This window comes from Alosa sapidissima, chromosome 12 (assembly GCF_018492685.1).
Source record: "Alosa sapidissima isolate fAloSap1 chromosome 12, fAloSap1.pri, whole genome shotgun sequence".
In the NCBI taxonomy this organism is placed as follows: Eukaryota; Metazoa; Chordata; class Actinopteri; order Clupeiformes; family Clupeidae; genus Alosa; species Alosa sapidissima.
In genome coordinates this window covers 22,537,736-22,557,891 of record NC_055968.1, presented here as the reverse complement: position 1 = coordinate 22,557,891, position 20,156 = coordinate 22,537,736, and the positions used below count along the sequence as shown (strand labels likewise).

The 20,156-nt window shown below is 41.2% G+C and overlaps 1 protein-coding gene across 1 annotated transcript in view; it reads right to left on the bottom strand.

Annotated features, from left to right (window-relative positions):
• Positions 1-1,077: 1,077 nt before the first annotated feature.
• Positions 1,078-20,156, bottom strand: part of guk1b (guanylate kinase 1b) — a 45,364-nt gene continuing 26,285 nt past the window's right edge. The window contains exons 33-58 of the mRNA XM_042057642.1: positions 19,557-19,653; positions 18,971-19,109; positions 18,773-18,857; positions 18,572-18,657; positions 18,371-18,432; positions 17,934-18,049; positions 17,760-17,801; positions 16,222-16,318; positions 15,636-15,774; positions 15,438-15,522; positions 15,237-15,322; positions 15,036-15,097; positions 14,599-14,714; positions 14,425-14,466; positions 12,887-12,983; positions 12,301-12,439; positions 12,103-12,187; positions 11,902-11,987; positions 11,701-11,762; positions 11,265-11,380; positions 11,091-11,132; positions 9,553-9,649; positions 8,967-9,105; positions 8,769-8,853; positions 1,662-1,750; positions 1,078-1,355 (exon numbers count right to left, since the gene is read on the bottom strand). Coding sequence (XP_041913576.1) covers positions 1,275-1,355; positions 1,662-1,750; positions 8,769-8,853; positions 8,967-9,105; positions 9,553-9,649; positions 11,091-11,132; positions 11,265-11,380; positions 11,701-11,762; positions 11,902-11,987; positions 12,103-12,187; positions 12,301-12,439; positions 12,887-12,983; positions 14,425-14,466; positions 14,599-14,714; positions 15,036-15,097; positions 15,237-15,322; positions 15,438-15,522; positions 15,636-15,774; positions 16,222-16,318; positions 17,760-17,801; positions 17,934-18,049; positions 18,371-18,432; positions 18,572-18,657; positions 18,773-18,857; positions 18,971-19,109; positions 19,557-19,653 — 2,372 coding nt within the window. The 3' untranslated portion in view covers positions 1,078-1,274. The remainder of the gene's footprint in view (positions 1,356-1,661; positions 1,751-8,768; positions 8,854-8,966; positions 9,106-9,552; positions 9,650-11,090; positions 11,133-11,264; positions 11,381-11,700; positions 11,763-11,901; positions 11,988-12,102; positions 12,188-12,300; positions 12,440-12,886; positions 12,984-14,424; positions 14,467-14,598; positions 14,715-15,035; positions 15,098-15,236; positions 15,323-15,437; positions 15,523-15,635; positions 15,775-16,221; positions 16,319-17,759; positions 17,802-17,933; positions 18,050-18,370; positions 18,433-18,571; positions 18,658-18,772; positions 18,858-18,970; positions 19,110-19,556; positions 19,654-20,156) is intronic.

The window sequence follows — 20,156 nt, the reverse complement described above, 5'->3', positions numbered from 1 at the left end:
TGAAAAATTGTTTGGAGGCAAAGGACAGGCAAAAAACTATCTGACACAGGGATGGATTACTGCACGGGCCTACCGGGCCCAGGCCCAGGGGCCCTGAAGCCCAAGCCTTTGCATGGAATCACTGCCTCAATATCAACAAATCAGGATAGGCTATGAATCTGATTGAATTTAGTATTGGCCATCCCCAAAATGCACCAGAATACAGGAAATCACATCAAACAAATAAAAAAAATTCTGGGGGTCCCCCATTTCCACATATGCGATAATTAGTGGGGGGCCCTTAATACATCTGGGCCCAGGGGCCCCGAAAGTTCGTAATCCGTCCATGATCTGACAAGGTAATGTTTCACGATTCTTGCGAGATGTCTTCGGGTCAACTATTTTTGAAGTTCCATGGTTCTCTTAGCTGCTATAGATGCTGTATGGCTGCTAGGTGAACGATTCCCCTATTACAACAAGTTCATTTACCATCAAATTGGCTTTGTAAAGGTTATGGTAAGGTGAAAATCTTATCATCGCATAGCCTACCTTTAACATATCCACATTTCTATATAGACTAAATCTATAAAAGCCTAGGCTATAGGCTTAATGGATTTCATAGGCCTGCATCATTTGAAACATATTAGGTATAACTATCCTAGTGGTGTAGTCTAGCTGTAATGGGTATACTGTGATGTAGTGGGTATAGTGATCAACCCCAAATGTTTATTCTATACGTATCCTTTCCTATTTTAAGTGGGTATACTAAGATGGTGATGCTTTTTAAGTGGGTATACTGCGTAGTCCTGCGTATCACATAACACCACTGAACCATCCCATTTTCAACAAATGAACAGCTTTCAAAGGACACTATTCTTATCAAAGGTAGGAATGTGGTAGGCTATTTTAGTCACTGAGCCAAAGCAACAGAACAGGTTCCGACCAGTAGGAACGGCTGAAGTGCCCTCGAGCAAGGCACCTAACCACTCACTGCTCCCCGAGTGCCGCTGTAGAAGGCAGCTCACTGCGTCGGGATTATTGTGTGCTTCACCTCACTGTGTGTTCACTGTGTGCTGAGTGTGTTCACTAATTCACGGATTGGGATAAATGCAGAGACCAAATTTCCCTCACGGGATCAAAAGACTATATATACTTAATACTATATACTTATATACATCAGAAATCATCAGTTAGTATAGGTGACCAATCCTCTGGCAAAGTTGTAAAATATCATGCAGCACGCAGAATTAACTGCTTTGAACCTCTAAACCAACATTTTGATTGCTTATCAAAGGCTAGTCCTTAAGGCTTGTACACCCAGTGTCAGAAGCTGAATTTGAAGCATCTTCCTTGGAATCCTGTACCTTCTGTATCTCCTGTTGAGACAGAGAGGACATTGTGTTCATTAGCATTGCATGTGATGTCATATGACTTCAACTTTGTGTGTGGTACCAATATGGACCCTTTCAAGAGAGTTCCATTATCAGCATCATAGTTGGCCCCACAAGACTTCCGTTTTAACATTCCATATGTTATCTTAATGCAGAGGAAGTAGATTGGGGCCCAAATAGAACGTTCAAGCATTGTTTTTGTTTTTATTGTTGGTCTATAAAGGGTCTATACCTCATTTCAAGTACACAGAACATGTTGAGAATAGGAATAACATCTACACATGAGCTTACCTCCATAAGAGCACTTTTCAGCTTTTTGTATGCTTCCTCTAAGTCATCATTGATGATGACCAGGTCAAATAATCCAGGTTCCTTAACTACTGATTAAAAAGGTTAATAAAGAAATAGGATTTAAGTGGGTTTTGTTCTGTGTCTGGTTGTGGATCAGAAGTTTAAAACAAAAGATTTTGAATGGATGTATTTGGACTTACTGAGCTCCATGTCTGTTCTTGCAGCGTCCAAACGCTTCTCTAAACTGTCATCTGCCTCAGTCTGTCTGTCTCTCAGACGGTTTTCCTGAAGAAGAAGAAGGAGAAGAAGAAGAAGCAGAGTTAAGATGCAATAGTTTACTGTGATGCGTCAGGAACGGCATAGCAGGAATCTCTTCACAGGTGTTAATCTGCCTTGCCCCAGTGGCGACACCTTACCAGGATCTCCATTGAGGGGGGCTGGATAGAGATGTAGATGGGGTTGAGGTCAGTCTCCTTGATGTTTTTCATTCCTTGGATGTCAACATCGAGAATGCAGATGAGGTTCTGCGCCTGGACATCCTCAATAGCAGACTTACTGTGGAGGCATAGGCCAAATCAGCACATCAGTAACCAATGCATATTTGTTTAAATGAATATGTAAACACATTATTTAGCCACAAAATACATCCATACTTCATAATATGCACTCTGGGACAAAACCAAAGGAAAACACATCATTCAACAACTTGTGAGCAGCTGTATCTCAACTCCTCATATAAGGATTGGCAGATTATTACCCAGTTTACTGAACACAGTGCACCATGGGCAACACAAAGTGGAAGAACTTCAGCTTACAAAGAGGTTGGTAGATTGTACTCCAAATTATGAGCCCTAGCGCTTTTCTTGGGTTGACTTGCTCTTAGTGTCTGCCAGAGCTTCACCTGTCATCTCCTTTAACCACGGAGACAAGTTTGTCACCAAGGTAATGAAGTATGGCAAGGATGGCACATACAGTAGTGTGTCAAGTTAGACAGGCATTAACTTGTTCCGTACATTTTCCCTGAGAATTCAGCATTCTCAATGAAGTCTCCATTATTGATGCCCTCCTGCATCTTCTTCCTGCTGGTAAAGTGGTAATCTTTTGGGGAAATGAGAAACAGAGGATAGGTTACTTACAGAACAGACCCTTGTTTAGGGGGAACTCAATCAGAGATGGGGAAGGTGAGTGCAAATACTTGTTTTCCTCAGAGACAAGCTGAAAGATTTTTACTGACTGCTACACAACAGTACCAGGTCTTTCACCGAAAAACTGTGGTCACGGCAATATCTGTGTGAATGTGTTCAAATGAGGCAGTTTGAAACATGAAGACAAAAGTAGTTTTTTTCTGGCAAAGTGACTGGAATTTGCTGTGCCAGATCCTTTTTGGATATGGTTACCATACTCACAAGAGACTGCCAATTAGTCACTGTAACATTTTTGTAATGTGTACTGTATTTTCTTATAATTGTTATAAATTTAATAATATGATTATCAGATAGGGGCCCTTGGGCCCTATCATGACAGTCTAAAACGCATGGTTACTGGCAATAGTTTAGTATAGTTCAGGATCTGCATGGATTTGCGCTGGTGCGCGTTCGTGGATGAAAGAAGCATGGTGTGTTGTGCACTAGCCCATATCACTGTTGATAATGCGCCCTTAAAATAACATATAAACAACTCGCCATGGACTTCTGACCAGGTTTCTCTTGGTCAGTGGCGTACTGCGTTTTAGATAGTGTACGATAGTGATTTTTAGACAATGCGCCAGACCCCTCCTATATTGTTAATTGCCACTCTCCTTGGCGCATTGCTCAAAAAAATGCAAGTGCAAGATAAGAAATAAACGTTGTGCTGGGATAATAATCCGTTTTCCACACGATTTGATGTTTATGGTCATACCTTTGCCATCTTCTTCACCAGGACGGGGATTCCTTGTGGTATCTACAGAAAAACCCCCATCAGAATAGCAGATCAGAGCAGGTGTGCATTGCTGTGACAAGAATGGTCTGTTCTGCACTCAGGCAGCATGAGAAAAGGAAGTATGACATGTGGCTGGCACACTCATACATACGGGACAAGACTTCTTCATAATCCTGCATAAGCCTAGGAAGTAGGGCCTAGAAGTAGGGCCTAGGATGACCACATTTTTTTGTATGACGGTCTTCAGTGGCCATGTCAACACATCCCATGTATCCACTCATTTGAGGTATAGCACCACCTAACAAAAACAAGTCCTAATCGCAGGTATCTTTAGCTGACAGGTTCAGAACTGCACGAAATTTGAAGTGTAGGATCATTATGACACCTTCTCAATGGGTGCCAAGTTTTCCGTTCATGGGGGGCCATATCAATTACACACAGGCACACACAAACTCACACACACGCACACACACACACACATGAACACACACATGCATGCACACAGACGCTTGTAGACACCCCCACACACACACATAAACACGCACACACAAGAAGACACGATACACATGCACGCACACGCACAAATGCACATTCACAGACACAGACACGCACATACATGCATTCACACTCTCTCTCTCACACACACACACACACATAACACACCCACACATAAAAACACACACACACATGCAAGCACATACACACACAGAAAAACACACACACTCATTAACATACACAAAATTTGCAAGAGTAAGGGATGGAGTAGAAGATGGAGACAAATTGTGTGATTTATTTTTGCGGAGAGAATGTGCAGGACTGAGCGGCAGACGTATTATGTACCGCTCTGCGGTACATCTAGTTGTATAAACCATTCAGATGTATTTGGTTTGAATGCAATGCCTTTTGAGTAATGAGTAGCAATAAAAACATAGTATTTTGTTGCAAATAGAACTCCAGCAGTTCATAACTAGCCTACCGTAGCCTATTTCAAAATCAAAATGTGGATAAATCATCATGAATTTGTAAGATTTCACTTGTGACTTGCTTGACCCAAGCTATGACATGACTTGACTTGGTTGATTGTCACAAACAAATACTTGGACTTGAAGTTTGATAAGACTTGCTTGTGAATTGTGTGACTTACTCCCACCTCTGCAAATTGGTCACAAATTGGTTTGTTTCACAGAACTGAACTACAGAACTAACTAGATGTACCGCAGAGCGGTACAAAATAAGACCGCTGCCCAGTCCAGCAGATTTTTCCCACAAAAATAAGTCACGTTTGTCAAATTGTGTTCATTTCCTACTTTGTTCCTTTTTTGTGTTTGTAATTGAGTGTGTGCAGAGTGTGTAGTTGTTTTTGTGTATGTGTGCTTCTGTGTGTGTTTATTGAATGTGTGTGCCTGCATGTCAGTTAGTTTTTTTTTGTGTGTGTGTGTGTGTGTGTCTGTATGTGTGTGTGTGTGTGTGTGTGTGTGTGTGTGTGTGTGTGTGTGTTTGTGTATGTATGTGTGTTTGTATGTGTGTGTGTGTGTGTGTGTTTATGTGTTTGAGTGCGTGTGCGTGTTTGTGCGTGTTTGTGCGTGTCGTGTGTGTGCATGTATATGTGTGTGCATGTGTAGTGTGCTATTCAACCAATTTACCAATAACCTAGCTCATCTGTTACAACAATGCATGCAGAACTGGTTCCGTCCTTAACAATACTGTAGGGGACTAGTGAATCACCATAATTTAACAATGTTAACAAACATCAAATGTACAGTATATATATATATATATATATATATATATATATATATATATATATATATATATATATATATATATATATATATTTAACAGGAGTAAAAAGGGGTAGGGTGGGGTGAGAAGGGTTAATGTAACAACAATATATTACAGTTATAGCACTTTTCTTGACACTCAAAGTGCTTCACAGGAGAGGTGGAATCTCACTAAGCACCACCAATGTGTAGCACCCATCTAAGTGATGCACAACAACCATTATGTGCCAGAATGTTCACCACACACTAGTTTCAGATGGAGAGTAAAGGAGTGAATGAACCAATTACACACTAGGAGGATGATTACAAGGCCAAATTGAATGAACCAGGTTGGGAATTTAGCCAGCAAATCAGGGAACCACCTACTCTTTGCGATAAGTGGCATGGGATCTTTAACAACCATGGTGAGTCAGGACCTCAATTTAACATTCATGCAAAGGAAAACATCTCCTGCAGTACAGTGTCCCTGTCACTGCAATAGGGCATTGGGATTGATATTTGTTTGGTGGCTTTTGGCCACAGGGAAGAGTGCCACCTACTAGCCAGCCACCAACACCACTTCCAGCAGGAACCTACTCTTCCAAGGAGGTTTCTTATCCAAGTACTAACTAAGGCTGTTTTGCTTCAATAATTCAGCAAAGTCAAGGTACTGTATCTGCTGGTCTGGCTCCTGGCTAAAAACAAAAGGTGAAACGCATATATGATTCTAACTGTCTCACTTAATTGCATTATGCACACTCAATTCTCACTGTAATCTGCTAGACAACAAGTACCAAAACATGATTAGTTCATAGATTTATGTTTATGTGTGTGTGTGTGTGTGTGTGTGTGTGTGTGTGTGTGTGTGTGTGTGTGTACGTGCATGTGCTTGTGTGTGTGCCTACTGTGTGTGTATGTGTCATACGTATGATTACTGTGAATGTATGTGTGTGCATTGGTATCTGTTTATGCACATGTGTGCATATGGAATGGGTTAACATGACCCCTGGAGGCAAACATATTTGTCCAATTTTGTGCAGTTTTGACCATGTCTAGTCACAGATACAACACCTCATTTTTACTTTTTCATTTTTAACTAGGTGACGCTATACATGAAATGAGTGGTTATGGAATGGGTTGACATGGCCCCTTAAGATCAACATACAAAAAAGGTGGTCCTCCTAAACCCTACTGTCGAGATATTCACAGAAAACTGTGTCTGCCCTACCCTCCTTTCGGGGGGTCCAGTTCAGCGGGGGGGCTACAGATCAAAACGGAAAACAATGGTTCCATGCTATCCTTGTGGGGCTACATGCCCACCAAGTTTCGTGCAACCCGGTCTTTCAGTGTCCTGGGAATCCTTGACGGAAAATTACTCATGCGAAAAAAGAAAAAAAAAAAGACTAAACCTATATGACCGCCGCTTCGCTGCACGGCGGTCATAATAACACAGACACCAGCACTTACAATTTATAAGCATAGAAAGTGATGCTATTATAGGTAGACAGGATGTGTTTGTCCTCCCTATAGACCCCCTCATGGTCCACGTCACAGAAAAGGTGTGTGTATGTCGGGGTTTGAAAGCTTTCCATCCCATTGAATTGTGTGTGTGTGTGAATTGACTGAAATGTCAAGGAAACATCAAGAAAATTCTTACTTGTACTACTTTTTTGCATGTATACATGCTGGCCTTTTCAACCAGATAGCCGTATATGTTAGGCTAATGAATCTCTTGCCACTTGCTAACGTCGTCTAACCATTCTGTTATCAGCTCAGGATCAGGCAGACAATTGCCATTAGCTAAGACAAATTTATTAAGGTACAGTTTGTGGCCCTTGGGTAACAATGACAGTGCATAGCTCAACATGGTGGTCTATTTGCTGTGCCATTGTTCCTACCCTATGCTGCGCCTGCACCCATCCGAGGCTCTGGATGGATTACAAACATTGAAGGGGTCTATAGGGGCACAAGTTAATTTATCTGCACTTAGATGCATCTTAATGAAGTCAGCTTAGGCCAAGGAAGAGGATTATCTGGTGTTCAGCCTAATGATATATCAAAAAGCTAAAATCAGTAAGGCAGAATGTAGGAAGGGATGTGTAAAACATGTAAGGAAGGTTGTATGAGTTTTAGATACCTAAATAGCCTCCTAGAATTAGAACAGACATCTTATAAAAGAAAACTCGGTAACACTTTACTTGACGGGTGAGTTTATAACACATTCATAGCAGCTGTCATAAACTGCACATAAAGCCATTCATGACTGTTTCATGAGACATGACTCAACATTCATACTAAACCTTCCATGAATGTGGAAGACAGGACAACAACAGTATGTCAAAATAAAAGTCCAACACTTTGGTATGGTAATGGTATCCACTAACCTGGATACCATTAATTTAATCTCTCCAGCCTTTGTAAATATTTCATGAAATATCTTATTTCATGAAATATCTGATGAAGTCTACATTGAATGTCACTTTACTATACAAGTTGTGAAGTATTCGTAATCACTGAGTTTAACACTGGGAGGTAAACTAGCCTACATTCAGCTGACCTGTATTTGTGTAACCTGGAACGGTTGGACATTCCTAGTAGCAAAAGATGAGAAATCATCTGCAAAGGTTACATCATAAAACAAATACATTTTTATGAAACAAAAATGATTTGCTTGACCATGTTCTGTCTTTTTGGCACTGGAGTATTGACTCAGATGACTCAGATGTGACGTGATCAGGTAAGAGGTTTGGACCAAAAACGGCAATGCTGCTTTGTGACTTTGGACTTTTATTTTGACAAGTTCTCGTTGTCCTGTCTTCCACATTCATGAAAGGTTTGGTATGAATGTTGACTTATGTCTCATGAAACAGTCATGAATGCTTTATGTGCAGTTTATGACAGCTGCTATGAATGGGTTATGAACTCACCCGTCAAGTAAAGTGTTACCGAAAACTTTTAAACATCATCTACGTGATTAAATGAGCCAGAAATGAATAACATGTTAAATAAACAATGCTTACTTCTTGGAATCCTCCATGGAATCCTTCTTGGAATCCTTCTTGGAATCCTGTACCTTCTGTATCTCCTGTTGTGACAGACAGAACATTGTGTTCATTAGCAGCATTGCATCTGATGTCACATGGCAAGGTAAATTTACCAACATACCTCATTTCAATTTCATAGAACATGTTGAGAATTTCACTGGAATAACATCTACATGAGTTTACCTCCATAAGAGCACTTTTCAGCTTTTTATATGCTTCCTCTAAGTCATCATTGATGATGACTAGGTCAAACAATCCAGGTTCCTTACCTAGTGATTAAAAGGGGGAATAAAGAAAAAGTTTTTAAGTGGGTTTTGTTTTGTGTCTGGTTGTGGACCAGGAGTTTAAAACAAAAGATTTTGTATGGATGGTTTTGGACTTACTGAGCTCCATGTCTGTCCTTGCAGCGTCCAAACGCTTCTCTAAACTGTCATCTGTCTCAGTCTGTCTGTCTCTCAGACGCTTTTCCTGAAGAAGAAGAAGCAGATTTATGACGTAGTTTAGCGTAATGCGTCAGGAACAGCATTAGAAGGAATCTTTTCACAGGTGCTATCTGTCTTGCCCCAGTGGTGACACCTTACCAGGATCTCCATTGAGGGGGGCTGGATAGAGATGTTGATTGGGTTGAGGTTAGTCTCCTTTATGTTTTTCACTCCTTGGATGTCAACATCAAGAATGCAGATGAGGTTCTGCGCCTGGACGTCCTCAATAGCAGACTTACTGTGGAGTCATAGGCCAAATCAACACAATAGGAACTAATGCATACTTGTTTAAAAAAAATATGTAAACACATTATTTAGCTCTAAAATTCGTCCATACTTCATTATGTGTACTTTGGGACAAAAATCCAAGGAAAACACATCATTCAACAACTTGTGAGCAGCTGTATCTCAACTCCTCATATAAGGATTGGCAGATTACCCAGTTTACTGAACACAGTGCACCATGGGCAACACAAAGTGGAAGAACTTCAGCTTACAAAGAGGTTGCTAGATTGTACTTCAAATGATGAGCCCTAGCGCTTTTCTTGGGTTGGCTTGCTCTGAGTATCTGCCAGAGCTTCACCTGTCATCTCCTTTAACCACGGAGACAAGTTTGTCACCAAGGTAATGAAGACGCAACGTTGCCAAGGATGGCACATGGTGTGTCAGGTTAGACAGGCATTACCTTGTTCCGTACATGTTCCCTGAGAATTCAGCATTCTCAATGAAGTCTCCATTATCGATGCCCTCCTGCATCTTCTCCCTGCTGGTAAAGTGGTAATCTTTTGGGGAAATGAGAAACAGAGGATAGGTTACTTACAGAACAGACCCTTGTTTGGTGGAACTCAATCAGAGATGGGGAAGGTGAGTACACATACTTGTTTTCCTCAGAGACATGCTGAAAGATTTTTACCAACTTCTACACAACAGTACTATCACCAGGTCTTTCACTGAAAAACTGTGGTCACTGCAATATCTGTGTGAATGTGTTCAAATGAGGAAGTTTGAAACATTAAGTAAAAAGCAGTTTTTTCTGACACAGTGAATGGAATTTGCAAAACTGTGCCAGATCCTTTTTGGATATGGTTATCATACTCACAAGATACTGCTAATCAGTAGCATAGAAATCTAGACGCGCCCCTAACGGCAGCAAATTACATTTGCTGGCAGGGCTAGTCTAGCAACTCTCCGTTGGCTTGTGAGCTCCAGAAATCGAAACTCAATCAGGCCAATGAAATCGTGTATAGAGTCGTTAGGTGGGCTTAACATAATGATTGATGGCAGAGTTGCAACGGTTTGGCTTGAATTCCCTGCTACTTGAAAACAAATAAGATGGATGTTGCTGTTGGCGAACAGTGTGACACGAGTTAAGCTTTTATTAAGTTGGCAAACGTTTGAATTAGCCAACTAGCTCCGCTGGTGGGAAACGCATGGGACTCATAGCGCTGCCGCTGTCCTATTGAGTGCAGATGGAAATTTGAAAGACAACTGATTATCCCGCCCCTCGGACTGAGAACTGCGAACGGTGAGTGCCCAGACCCTACATTTTAATGTGGGTCTGGCTCGTCAGGCTAGCTAATCAGTTACTGTAAAGTCACTGTAGACTTTTTGTGATGTGTAGTTTCTTTTATAGTTGTTATACATTTAGTAATATGATCATCAGATAGGATAGAGTGACATTGTTTCATTCATTCATATTTAAAAAACTTGAACTCCTTTAAAGGTGCTATAACCGATGTTGGGCAACGTTACTTCTGTTGACGTTCAAATAAAACAGAGACGTAGCTCGTTACTCCATCCCCCTCCCTCCTGTGCAATTGAAACTCTCCTAAAAGCGCATTTCATTATTTATTGGCTGGAACACTGTTTGTAATGTTTCGTGGTGCAGGTTGCACAAGTTTGTTTTTGTTGCCGTTTGCGGATCCTGGGCTGTCTACAGACACAGCGTTTTTTGTAGAGAGTTTAGGGGACAGGCAGCTAGTGGATAGTGAGGAGATGTTTTCTGTATGTGACAAAAAAAATTTTAGTCTAAAAAAAAAAACGTGTGACATAGCTTAGAGCACCTTTAACTTCATCAAAACACTACACTATCAGATGCCCCCCAAAAACTTCATTGCCTATCCTAATGGAAAGCTAGTGTGATATCAGACTAAAATGTTTTAGTTCCTTTCTTTAAATTTAATCTCTGAAACCCTGTTCTTTAATATGATTTGATGGTCATACCTTTGCCATCTTCTTCACCAGGACGGGGATTCCTTGTGGTATCTGTACAGAAAAACCCCCATCAGAATAGCAGATCAGAGCAGGCGTGCATTGCTGTGACAAGAATGGTCTGTTCTGCACTCAGACAGCATGAGAAAAGGAAGTATGCCATGTGGCTGGCACACTCATACATACGGGACACGCTGAAGCCAAAGACTCCTTCATAATTCTTCATAAGCCTCTTCAGCAGAGTGCTCTTCCCTGCTCCAGAGGGGCCACTCAGAACTACTGGCCTTGGTCCTGCCATCACGCTATCAAAGGACAGAAGACAAGGGAGGGGGGGGGGTGACATAATCTCAAGTTAATTTACAGCATTGCTTAATATGATATATCTAAAAACAAAAATCAGTCAGGCAGAATGTAGGAAGTGATATATTTTAGTACATAGGCCTACATGTATGTAAGGAAGGTCGTAAGAGTTTTAGATACCTAAAAAGCCTCCTAGAATTAGAACTTTTGGAATACCAATACATTATCCAGGACAGACATCTTATAAAAGAAAACTCTTAAACATCATCTATGTGACTACATGAGCCAGAAATGCATAACATGTTAATTAAACATTGCTTACTTGGAATCTTCCTTGGAATCCTCCTTGGAATCCTTTTTGGAATCCTGTACCTTCTGTATCTCCTGTTGGGACAGACAGGACATTGTGTTCATTAGCATTGCATGTGATGTCACATGGCAAGGTAAAGTTACCGACATACCTCATGTCAATTAGATAGAACATGTTGATAATTTCACTGGAATAACATCTACATGAGCTTACCTCAATAAGAGCACTTTTCAGCTTTTTATATGCTTCCTCTAAGTCATCATTGATGATGACCAGGTCAAACAATCCAGGTTCCTTACCTAGTGATTAAAAGGGGGAATAAAGAAAAAGTTTGTAAGTGGGTTTTGTTTTGTGTCTGGTTGTGGACCAGGAGTTGAAAATAAAAGATTTTTTTATGGATGGTTTTGGACTTACTGAGCTCCATGTCTGTCCTTGCAGCGTCCAAAAGCTTCTCTAAACTGTCATCTGTCTCAGTCTGTCTGTCTCTCAGACGCTTTTCCTGAAGAAGAAGAAGCAGATTTATGACATAGTTTACCGTGATGCGTCAGGAACAGCATTAGAAGGACTCTCTTCACAGGTGCTATCTGTCTTGCCCCAGTGGTGACACCTTACCAGGATCTCCATTGAGGGGGGCTGGATAGAGATGTAGATGGGGTTGAGGTCAGTCTCCTTGATGTTTTTCACTCCTTGGATGTCAACATCGAGAATGCAGATGAGGTTCTGCGCCTGGACGTCCTCAATAGCAGACTTACTGTGGAGTCATAGGCCAAATCAACACAATAGGAACTAATGCATACTTGTTTAAAAAAATATGTAAACACATTATTTAGCTACAAAATAATCCCATACTTCATTATGTGTACTTTGGGACAAAAATCCAAGGAAAACACATCATTCAACAACTTGTGAGCAGGCTGTATCTCAACTCATCATATAAGGATTGGCAGATTACCCAGTTTACTGAACACAGTGCACCATGGGCAACACAAAGTGGAAGAACTTCAGCTTACAAAGAGGTTGCTAGATTGTACTTCAAATGATGAGCCCTAGCGCTTTTCTTGGGTTGGCTTGCTCTGAGTATCTGCCAGAGCTTCACCTGTCATCTCCTTTAACCACGGAGACAAGTTTGTCACCAAGGTAATGAAGACGCAACGTTGCCAAGGATGGCACATGGTGTGTCAGGTTAGACAGGCATTACCTTGTTCCGTACATGTTCCCTGAGAATTCAGCATTCTCAATGAAGTCTCCATTATCGATGCCCTCCTGCATCTTCTCCCTGCTGGTAAAGTGGTAATCTTTTGGGGAAATGAGAAACAGAGGATAGGTTACTTACAGAACAGACCCTTGTTTGGTGGAACTCAATCAGAGATGGGGAAGGTGAGTACACATACTTGTTTTCCTCAGAGACATGCTGAAAGATTTTTACCAACTTCTACACAACAGTACTATCACCAGGTCTTTCACTGAAAAACTGTGGTCACTGCAATATCTGTGTGAATGTGTTCAAATGAGGAAGTTTGAAACATTAAGTAAAAAGCAGTTTTTTCTGACACAGTGAATGGAATTTGCAAAACTGTGCCAGATCCTTTTTGGATATGGTTATCATACTCACAAGATACTGCTAATCAGTAGCATAGAAATCTAGACGCGCCCCTAACGGCAGCAAATTACATTTGCTGGCAGGGCTAGTCTAGCAACTCTCCGTTGGCTTGTGAGCTCCAGAAATCGAAACTCAATCAGGCCAATGAAATCGTGTATAGAGTCGTTAGGTGGGCTTAACATAATGATTGATGGCAGAGTTGCAACGGTTTGGCTTGAATTCCCTGCTACTTGAAAACAAATAAGATGGATGTTGCTGTTGGCGAACAGTGTGACACGAGTTAAGCTTTTATTAAGTTGGCAAACGTTTGAATTAGCCAACTAGCTCCGCTGGTGGGAAACGCATGGGACTCATAGCGCTGCCGCTGTCCTATTGAGTGCAGATGGAAATTTGAAAGACAACTGATTATCCCGCCCCTCGGACTGAGAACTGCGAACGGTGAGTGCCCAGACCCTACATTTTAATGTGGGTCTGGCTCGTCAGGCTAGCTAATCAGTTACTGTAAAGTCACTGTAGACTTTTTGTGATGTGTAGTTTCTTTTATAGTTGTTATACATTTAGTAATATGATCATCAGATAGGATAGAGTGACATTGTTTCATTCATTCATATTTAAAAAACTTGAACTCCTTTAAAGGTGCTATAACCGATGTTGGGCAACGTTACTTCTGTTGACGTTCAAATAAAACAGAGACGTAGCTCGTTACTCCATCCCCCTCCCTCCTGTGCAATTGAAACTCTCCTAAAAGCGCATTTCATTATTTATTGGCTGGAACACTGTTTGTAATGTTTCGTGGTGCAGGTTGCACAAGTTTGTTTTTGTTGCCGTTTGCGGATCCTGGGCTGTCTACAGACACAGCGTTTTTTGTAGAGAGTTTAGGGGACAGGCAGCTAGTGGATAGTGAGGAGATGTTTTCTGTATGTGACAAAAAAAATTTTAGTCTAAAAAAAAAAACGTGTGACATAGCTTAGAGCACCTTTAACTTCATCAAAACACTACACTATCAGATGCCCCCCAAAAACTTCATTGCCTATCCTAATGGAAAGCTAGTGTGATATCAGACTAAAATGTTTTAGTTCCTTTCTTTAAATTTAATCTCTGAAACCCTGTTCTTTAATATGATTTGATGGTCATACCTTTGCCATCTTCTTCACCAGGACGGGGATTCCTTGTGGTATCTGTACAGAAAAACCCCCATCAGAATAGCAGATCAGAGCAGGCGTGCATTGCTGTGACAAGAATGGTCTGTTCTGCACTCAGACAGCATGAGAAAAGGAAGTATGCCATGTGGCTGGCACACTCATACATACGGGACACGCTGAAGCCAAAGACTCCTTCATAATTCTTCATAAGCCTCTTCAGCAGAGTGCTCTTCCCTGCTCCAGAGGGGCCACTCAGAACTACTGGCCTTGGTCCTGCCATCACGCTATCAAAGGACAGAAGACAAGGGAGGGGGGGGGGGTGACATAATCTCAAGTTAATTTACAGCATTGCTTAATATGATATATCTAAAAACAAAAATCAGTCAGGCAGAATGTAGGAAGTGATATATTTTAGTACATAGGCCTACATGTATGTAAGGAAGGTCGTAAGAGTTTTAGATACCTAAAAAGCCTCCTAGAATTAGAACTTTTGGAATACCAATACATTATCCAGGACAGACATCTTATAAAAGAAAACTCTTAAACATCATCTATGTGACTACATGAGCCAGAAATGCATAACATGTTAATTAAACATTGCTTACTTGGAATCTTCCTTGGAATCCTCCTTGGAATCCTTTTTGGAATCCTGTACCTTCTGTATCTCCTGTTGGGACAGACAGGACATTGTGTTCATTAGCATTGCATGTGATGTCACATGGCAAGGTAAAGTTACCGACATACCTCATGTCAATTAGATAGAACATGTTGATAATTTCACTGGAATAACATCTACATGAGCTTACCTCAATAAGAGCACTTTTCAGCTTTTTATATGCTTCCTCTAAGTCATCATTGATGATGACCAGGTCAAACAATCCAGGTTCCTTACCTAGTGATTAAAAGGGGGAATAAAGAAAAAGTTTGTAAGTGGGTTTTGTTTTGTGTCTGGTTGTGGACCAGGAGTTGAAAATAAAAGATTTTTTTATGGATGGTTTTGGACTTACTGAGCTCCATGTCTGTCCTTGCAGCGTCCAAAAGCTTCTCTAAACTGTCATCTGTCTCAGTCTGTCTGTCTCTCAGACGCTTTTCCTGAAGAAGAAGAAGCAGATTTATGACATAGTTTACCGTGATGCGTCAGGAACAGCATTAGAAGGACTCTCTTCACAGGTGCTATCTGTCTTGCCCCAGTGGTGACACCTTACCAGGATCTCCATTGAGGGGGGCTGGATAGAGATGTAGATGGGGTTGAGGTCAGTCTCCTTGATGTTTTTCACTCCTTGGATGTCAACATCGAGAATGCAGATGAGGTTCTGCGCCTGGACGTCCTCAATAGCAGACTTACTGTGGAGTCATAGGCCAAATCAACACAATAGGAACTAATGCATACTTGTTTAAAAAAATATGTAAACACATTATTTAGCTACAAAATAATCCCATACTTCATTATGTGTACTTTGGGACAAAAATCCAAGGAAAACACATCATTCAACAACTTGTGAGCAGGCTGTATCTCAACTCATCATATAAGGATTGGCAGATTACCCAGTTTACTGAACACAGTGCACCATGGGCAACACAAAGTGGAAGAACTTCAGCTTACAAAGAGGTTGCTAGATTGTACTTCAAATGATGAGCCCTAGCGCTTTTCTTGGGTTGGCTTGCTCTGAGTATCTGCCAGAGCTTCACCTGTCATCTCCTTTAACCACGGAGACAAGTTTGTCACCAAGGTAATGAAGACGCAACGTTGCCAAGGATGGCACATGGTGTGTCAGGTTAGACAGGCATTACCTTGTTCCGTACATGTTCCCTGAGAATTCAGCATTCTCAATGAAGTCTCCATTATCGATGCCCTCCTGCATCTTCTCCCTGCTGGTAAAGTGGTAATCTTTTGGGGAAATGAGAAACAGAGGATAGGTTACTTACAGAACAGACCCTTGTTTGGTGGAACTCAATCAGAGATGGGGAAGGTGAGTACACATACTTGTTTTCCTCAGAGACATGCTGAAAGATTTTTACCAACTTCTACACAACAGTACTATCACCAGGTCTTTCACTGAAAAACTGTGGTCACTGCAATATCTGTGTGAATGTGTTCAAATGAGGAAGTTTGAAACATTAAGTAAAAAGCAGTTTTTTCTGACACAGTGAATGGAATTTGCAAAACTGTGCCAGATCCTTTTTGGATATGGTTATCATACTCACAAGATACTGCTAATCAGTAGCATAGAAATCTAGACGCGCCCCTAACGGCAGCAAATTACATTTGCTGGCAGGGCTAGTCTAGCAACTCTCCGTTGGCTTGTGAGCTCCAGAAATCGAAACTCAATCAGGCCAATGAAATCGTGTATAGAGTCGTTAGGTGGGCTTAACATAATGATTGATGGCAGAGTTGCAACGGTTTGGCTTGAATTCCCTGCTACTTGAAAACAAATAAGATGGATGTTGCTGTTGGCGAACAGTGTGACACGAGTTAAGCTTTTATTAAGTTGGCAAACGTTTGAATTAGCCAACTAGCTCCGCTGGTGGGAAACGCATGGGACTCATAGCGCTGCCGCTGTCCTATTGAGTGCAGATGGAAATTTGAAAGACAACTGATTATCCCGCCCCTCGGACTGAGAACTGCGAACGGTGAGTGCCCAGACCCTACATTTTAATGTGGGTCTGGCTCGTCAGGCTAGCTAATCAGTTACTGTAAAGTCACTGTAGACTTTTTGTGATGTGTAGTTTCTTTTATAGTTGTTATACATTTAGTAATATGATCATCAGATAGGATAGAGTGACATTGTTTCATTCATTCATATTTAAAAAACTTGAACTCCTTTAAAGGTGCTATAACCGATGTTGGGCAACGTTACTTCTGTTGACGTTCAAATAAAACAGAGACGTAGCTCGTTACTCCATCCCCCTCCCTCCTGTGCAATTGAAACTCTCCTAAAAGCGCATTTCATTATTTATTGGCTGGAACACTGTTTGTAATGTTTCGTGGTGCAGGTTGCACAAGTTTGTTTTTGTTGCCGTTTGCGGATCCTGGGCTGTCTACAGACACAGCGTTTTTTGTAGAGAGTTTAGGGGACAGGCAGCTAGTGGATAGTGAGGAGATGTTTTCTGTATGTGACAAAAAAAATTTTAGTCTAAAAAAAAAAACGTGTGACATAGCTTAGAGCACCTTTAACTTCATCAAAACACTACACTATCAGATGCCCCCAAAAAACTTCATTGCCTATCCTAATGGAAAGCTAGTGTGATATCAGACTAAAATGTTTTAGTTCCTTTCTTTAAATTTAATCTCTGAAACCCTGTTCTTTAATATGATTTGATGGTCATACCTTTGCCATCTTCTTCACCAGGACGGGGATTCCTTGTGGTATCTGTACAGAAAAACCCCCATCAGAATAGCAGATCAGAGCAGGCGTGCATTGCTGTGACAAGAATGGTCTGTTCTGCACTCAGACAGCATGAGAAAAGGAAGTATGCCATGTGGCTGGCACACTCATACATACGGGACACGCTGAAGCCAAAGACTCCTTCATAATTCTTCATAAGCCTCTTCAGCAGAGTGCTCTTCCCTGCTCCAGAGGGGCCACTCAGAACTACTGGCCTTGGTCCTGCCATCACGCTATCAAAGGACAGAAGACAAGGGAGGGGGGGGGGGTGACATAATCTCAAGTTAATTTACAGCATTGCTTAATATGATATATCTAAAAACAAAAATCAGTCAGGCAGAATGTAGGAAGTGATATATTTTAGTACATAGGCCTACATGTATGTAAGGAAGGTCGTAAGAGTTTTAGATACCTAAAAAGCCTCCTAGAATTAGAACTTTTGGAATACCAATACATTATCCAGGACAGACATCTTATAAAAGAAAACTCTTAAACATCATCTATGTGACTACATGAGCCAGAAATGCATAACATGTTAATTAAACATTGCTTACTTGGAATCTTCCTTGGAATCCTCCTTGGAATCCTTTTTGGAATCCTGTACCTTCTGTATCTCCTGTTGGGACAGACAGGACATTGTGTTCATTAGCATTGCATGTGATGTCACATGGCAAGGTAAAGTTACCGACATACCTCATGTCAATTAGATAGAACATGTTGATAATTTCACTGGAATAACATCTACATGAGCTTACCTCAATAAGAGCACTTTTCAGCTTTTTATATGCTTCCTCTAAGTCATCATTGATGATGACCAGGTCAAACAATCCAGGTTCCTTACCTAGTGATTAAAAGGGGGAATAAAGAAAAAGTTTGTAAGTGGGTTTTGTTTTGTGTCTGGTTGTGGACCAGGAGTTGAAAATAAAAGATTTTTTTATGGATGGTTTTGGACTTACTGAGCTCCATGTCTGTCCTTGCAGCGTCCAAAAGCTTCTCTAAACTGTCATCTGTCTCAGTCTGTCTGTCTCTCAGACGCTTTTCCTGAAGAAGAAGAAGCAGATTTATGACATAGTTTACCGTGATGCGTCAGGAACAGCATTAGAAGGACTCTCTTCACAGGTGCTATCTGTCTTGCCCCAGTGGTGACACCTTACCAGGATCTCCATTGAGGGGGGCTGGATAGAGATGTAGATGGGGTTGAGGTCAGTCTCCTTGATGTTTTTCACTCCTTGGATGTCAACATCGAGAATGCAGATGAGGTTCTGCGCCTGGACGTCCTCAATAGCAGACTTACTGTGGAGTCATAGGCCAAATCAACACAATAGGAACTAATGCATACTTGTTTAAAAAAATATGTAAACACATTATTTAGCTACAAAATAATCCCATACTTCATTATGTGTACTTTGGGACAAAAATCCAAGGAAAACACATCATTCAACAACTTGTGAGCAGGCTGTATCTCAACTCATCATATAAGGATTGGCAGATTACCCAGTTTACTGAACACAGTGCACCATGGGCAACACAAAGTGGAAGAACTTCAGCTTACAAAGAGGTTGCTAGATTGTACTTCAAATGATGAGCCCTAGCGCTTTTCTTGGGTTGGCTTGCTCTGAGTATCTGCCAGAGCTTCACCTGTCATCTCCTTTAACCACGGAGACAAGTTTGTCACCAAGGTAATGAAGACGCAACGTTGCCAAGGATGGCACATGGTGTGTCAGGTTAGACAGGCATTACCTTGTTCCGTACATGTTCCCTGAGAATTCAGCATTCTCAATGAAGTCTCCATTATCGATGCCCTCCTGCATCTTCTCCCTGCTGGTAAAGTGGTAATCTTTTGGGGAAATGAGAAACAGAGGATAGGTTACTTACAGAACAGACCCTTGTTTGGTGGAACTCAATCAGAGATGGGGAAGGTGAGTACACATACTTGTTTTCCTCAGAGACATGCTGAAAGATTTTTACCAACTTCTACACAACAGTACTATCACCAGGTCTTTCACTGAAAAACTGTGGTCACTGCAATATCTGTGTGAATGTGTTCAAATGAGGAAGTTTGAAACATTAAGTAAAAAGCAGTTTTTTCTGACACAGTGAATGGAATTTGCAAAACTGTGCCAGATCCTTTTTGGATATGGTTATCATACTCACAAGATACTGCTAATCAGTAGCATAGAAATCTAGACGCGCCCCTAACGGCAGCAAATTACATTTGCTGGCAGGGCTAGTCTAGCAACTCTCCGTTGGCTTGTGAGCTCCAGAAATCGAAACTCAATCAGGCCAATGAAATCGTGTATAGAGTCGTTAGGTGGGCTTAACATAATGATTGATGGCAGA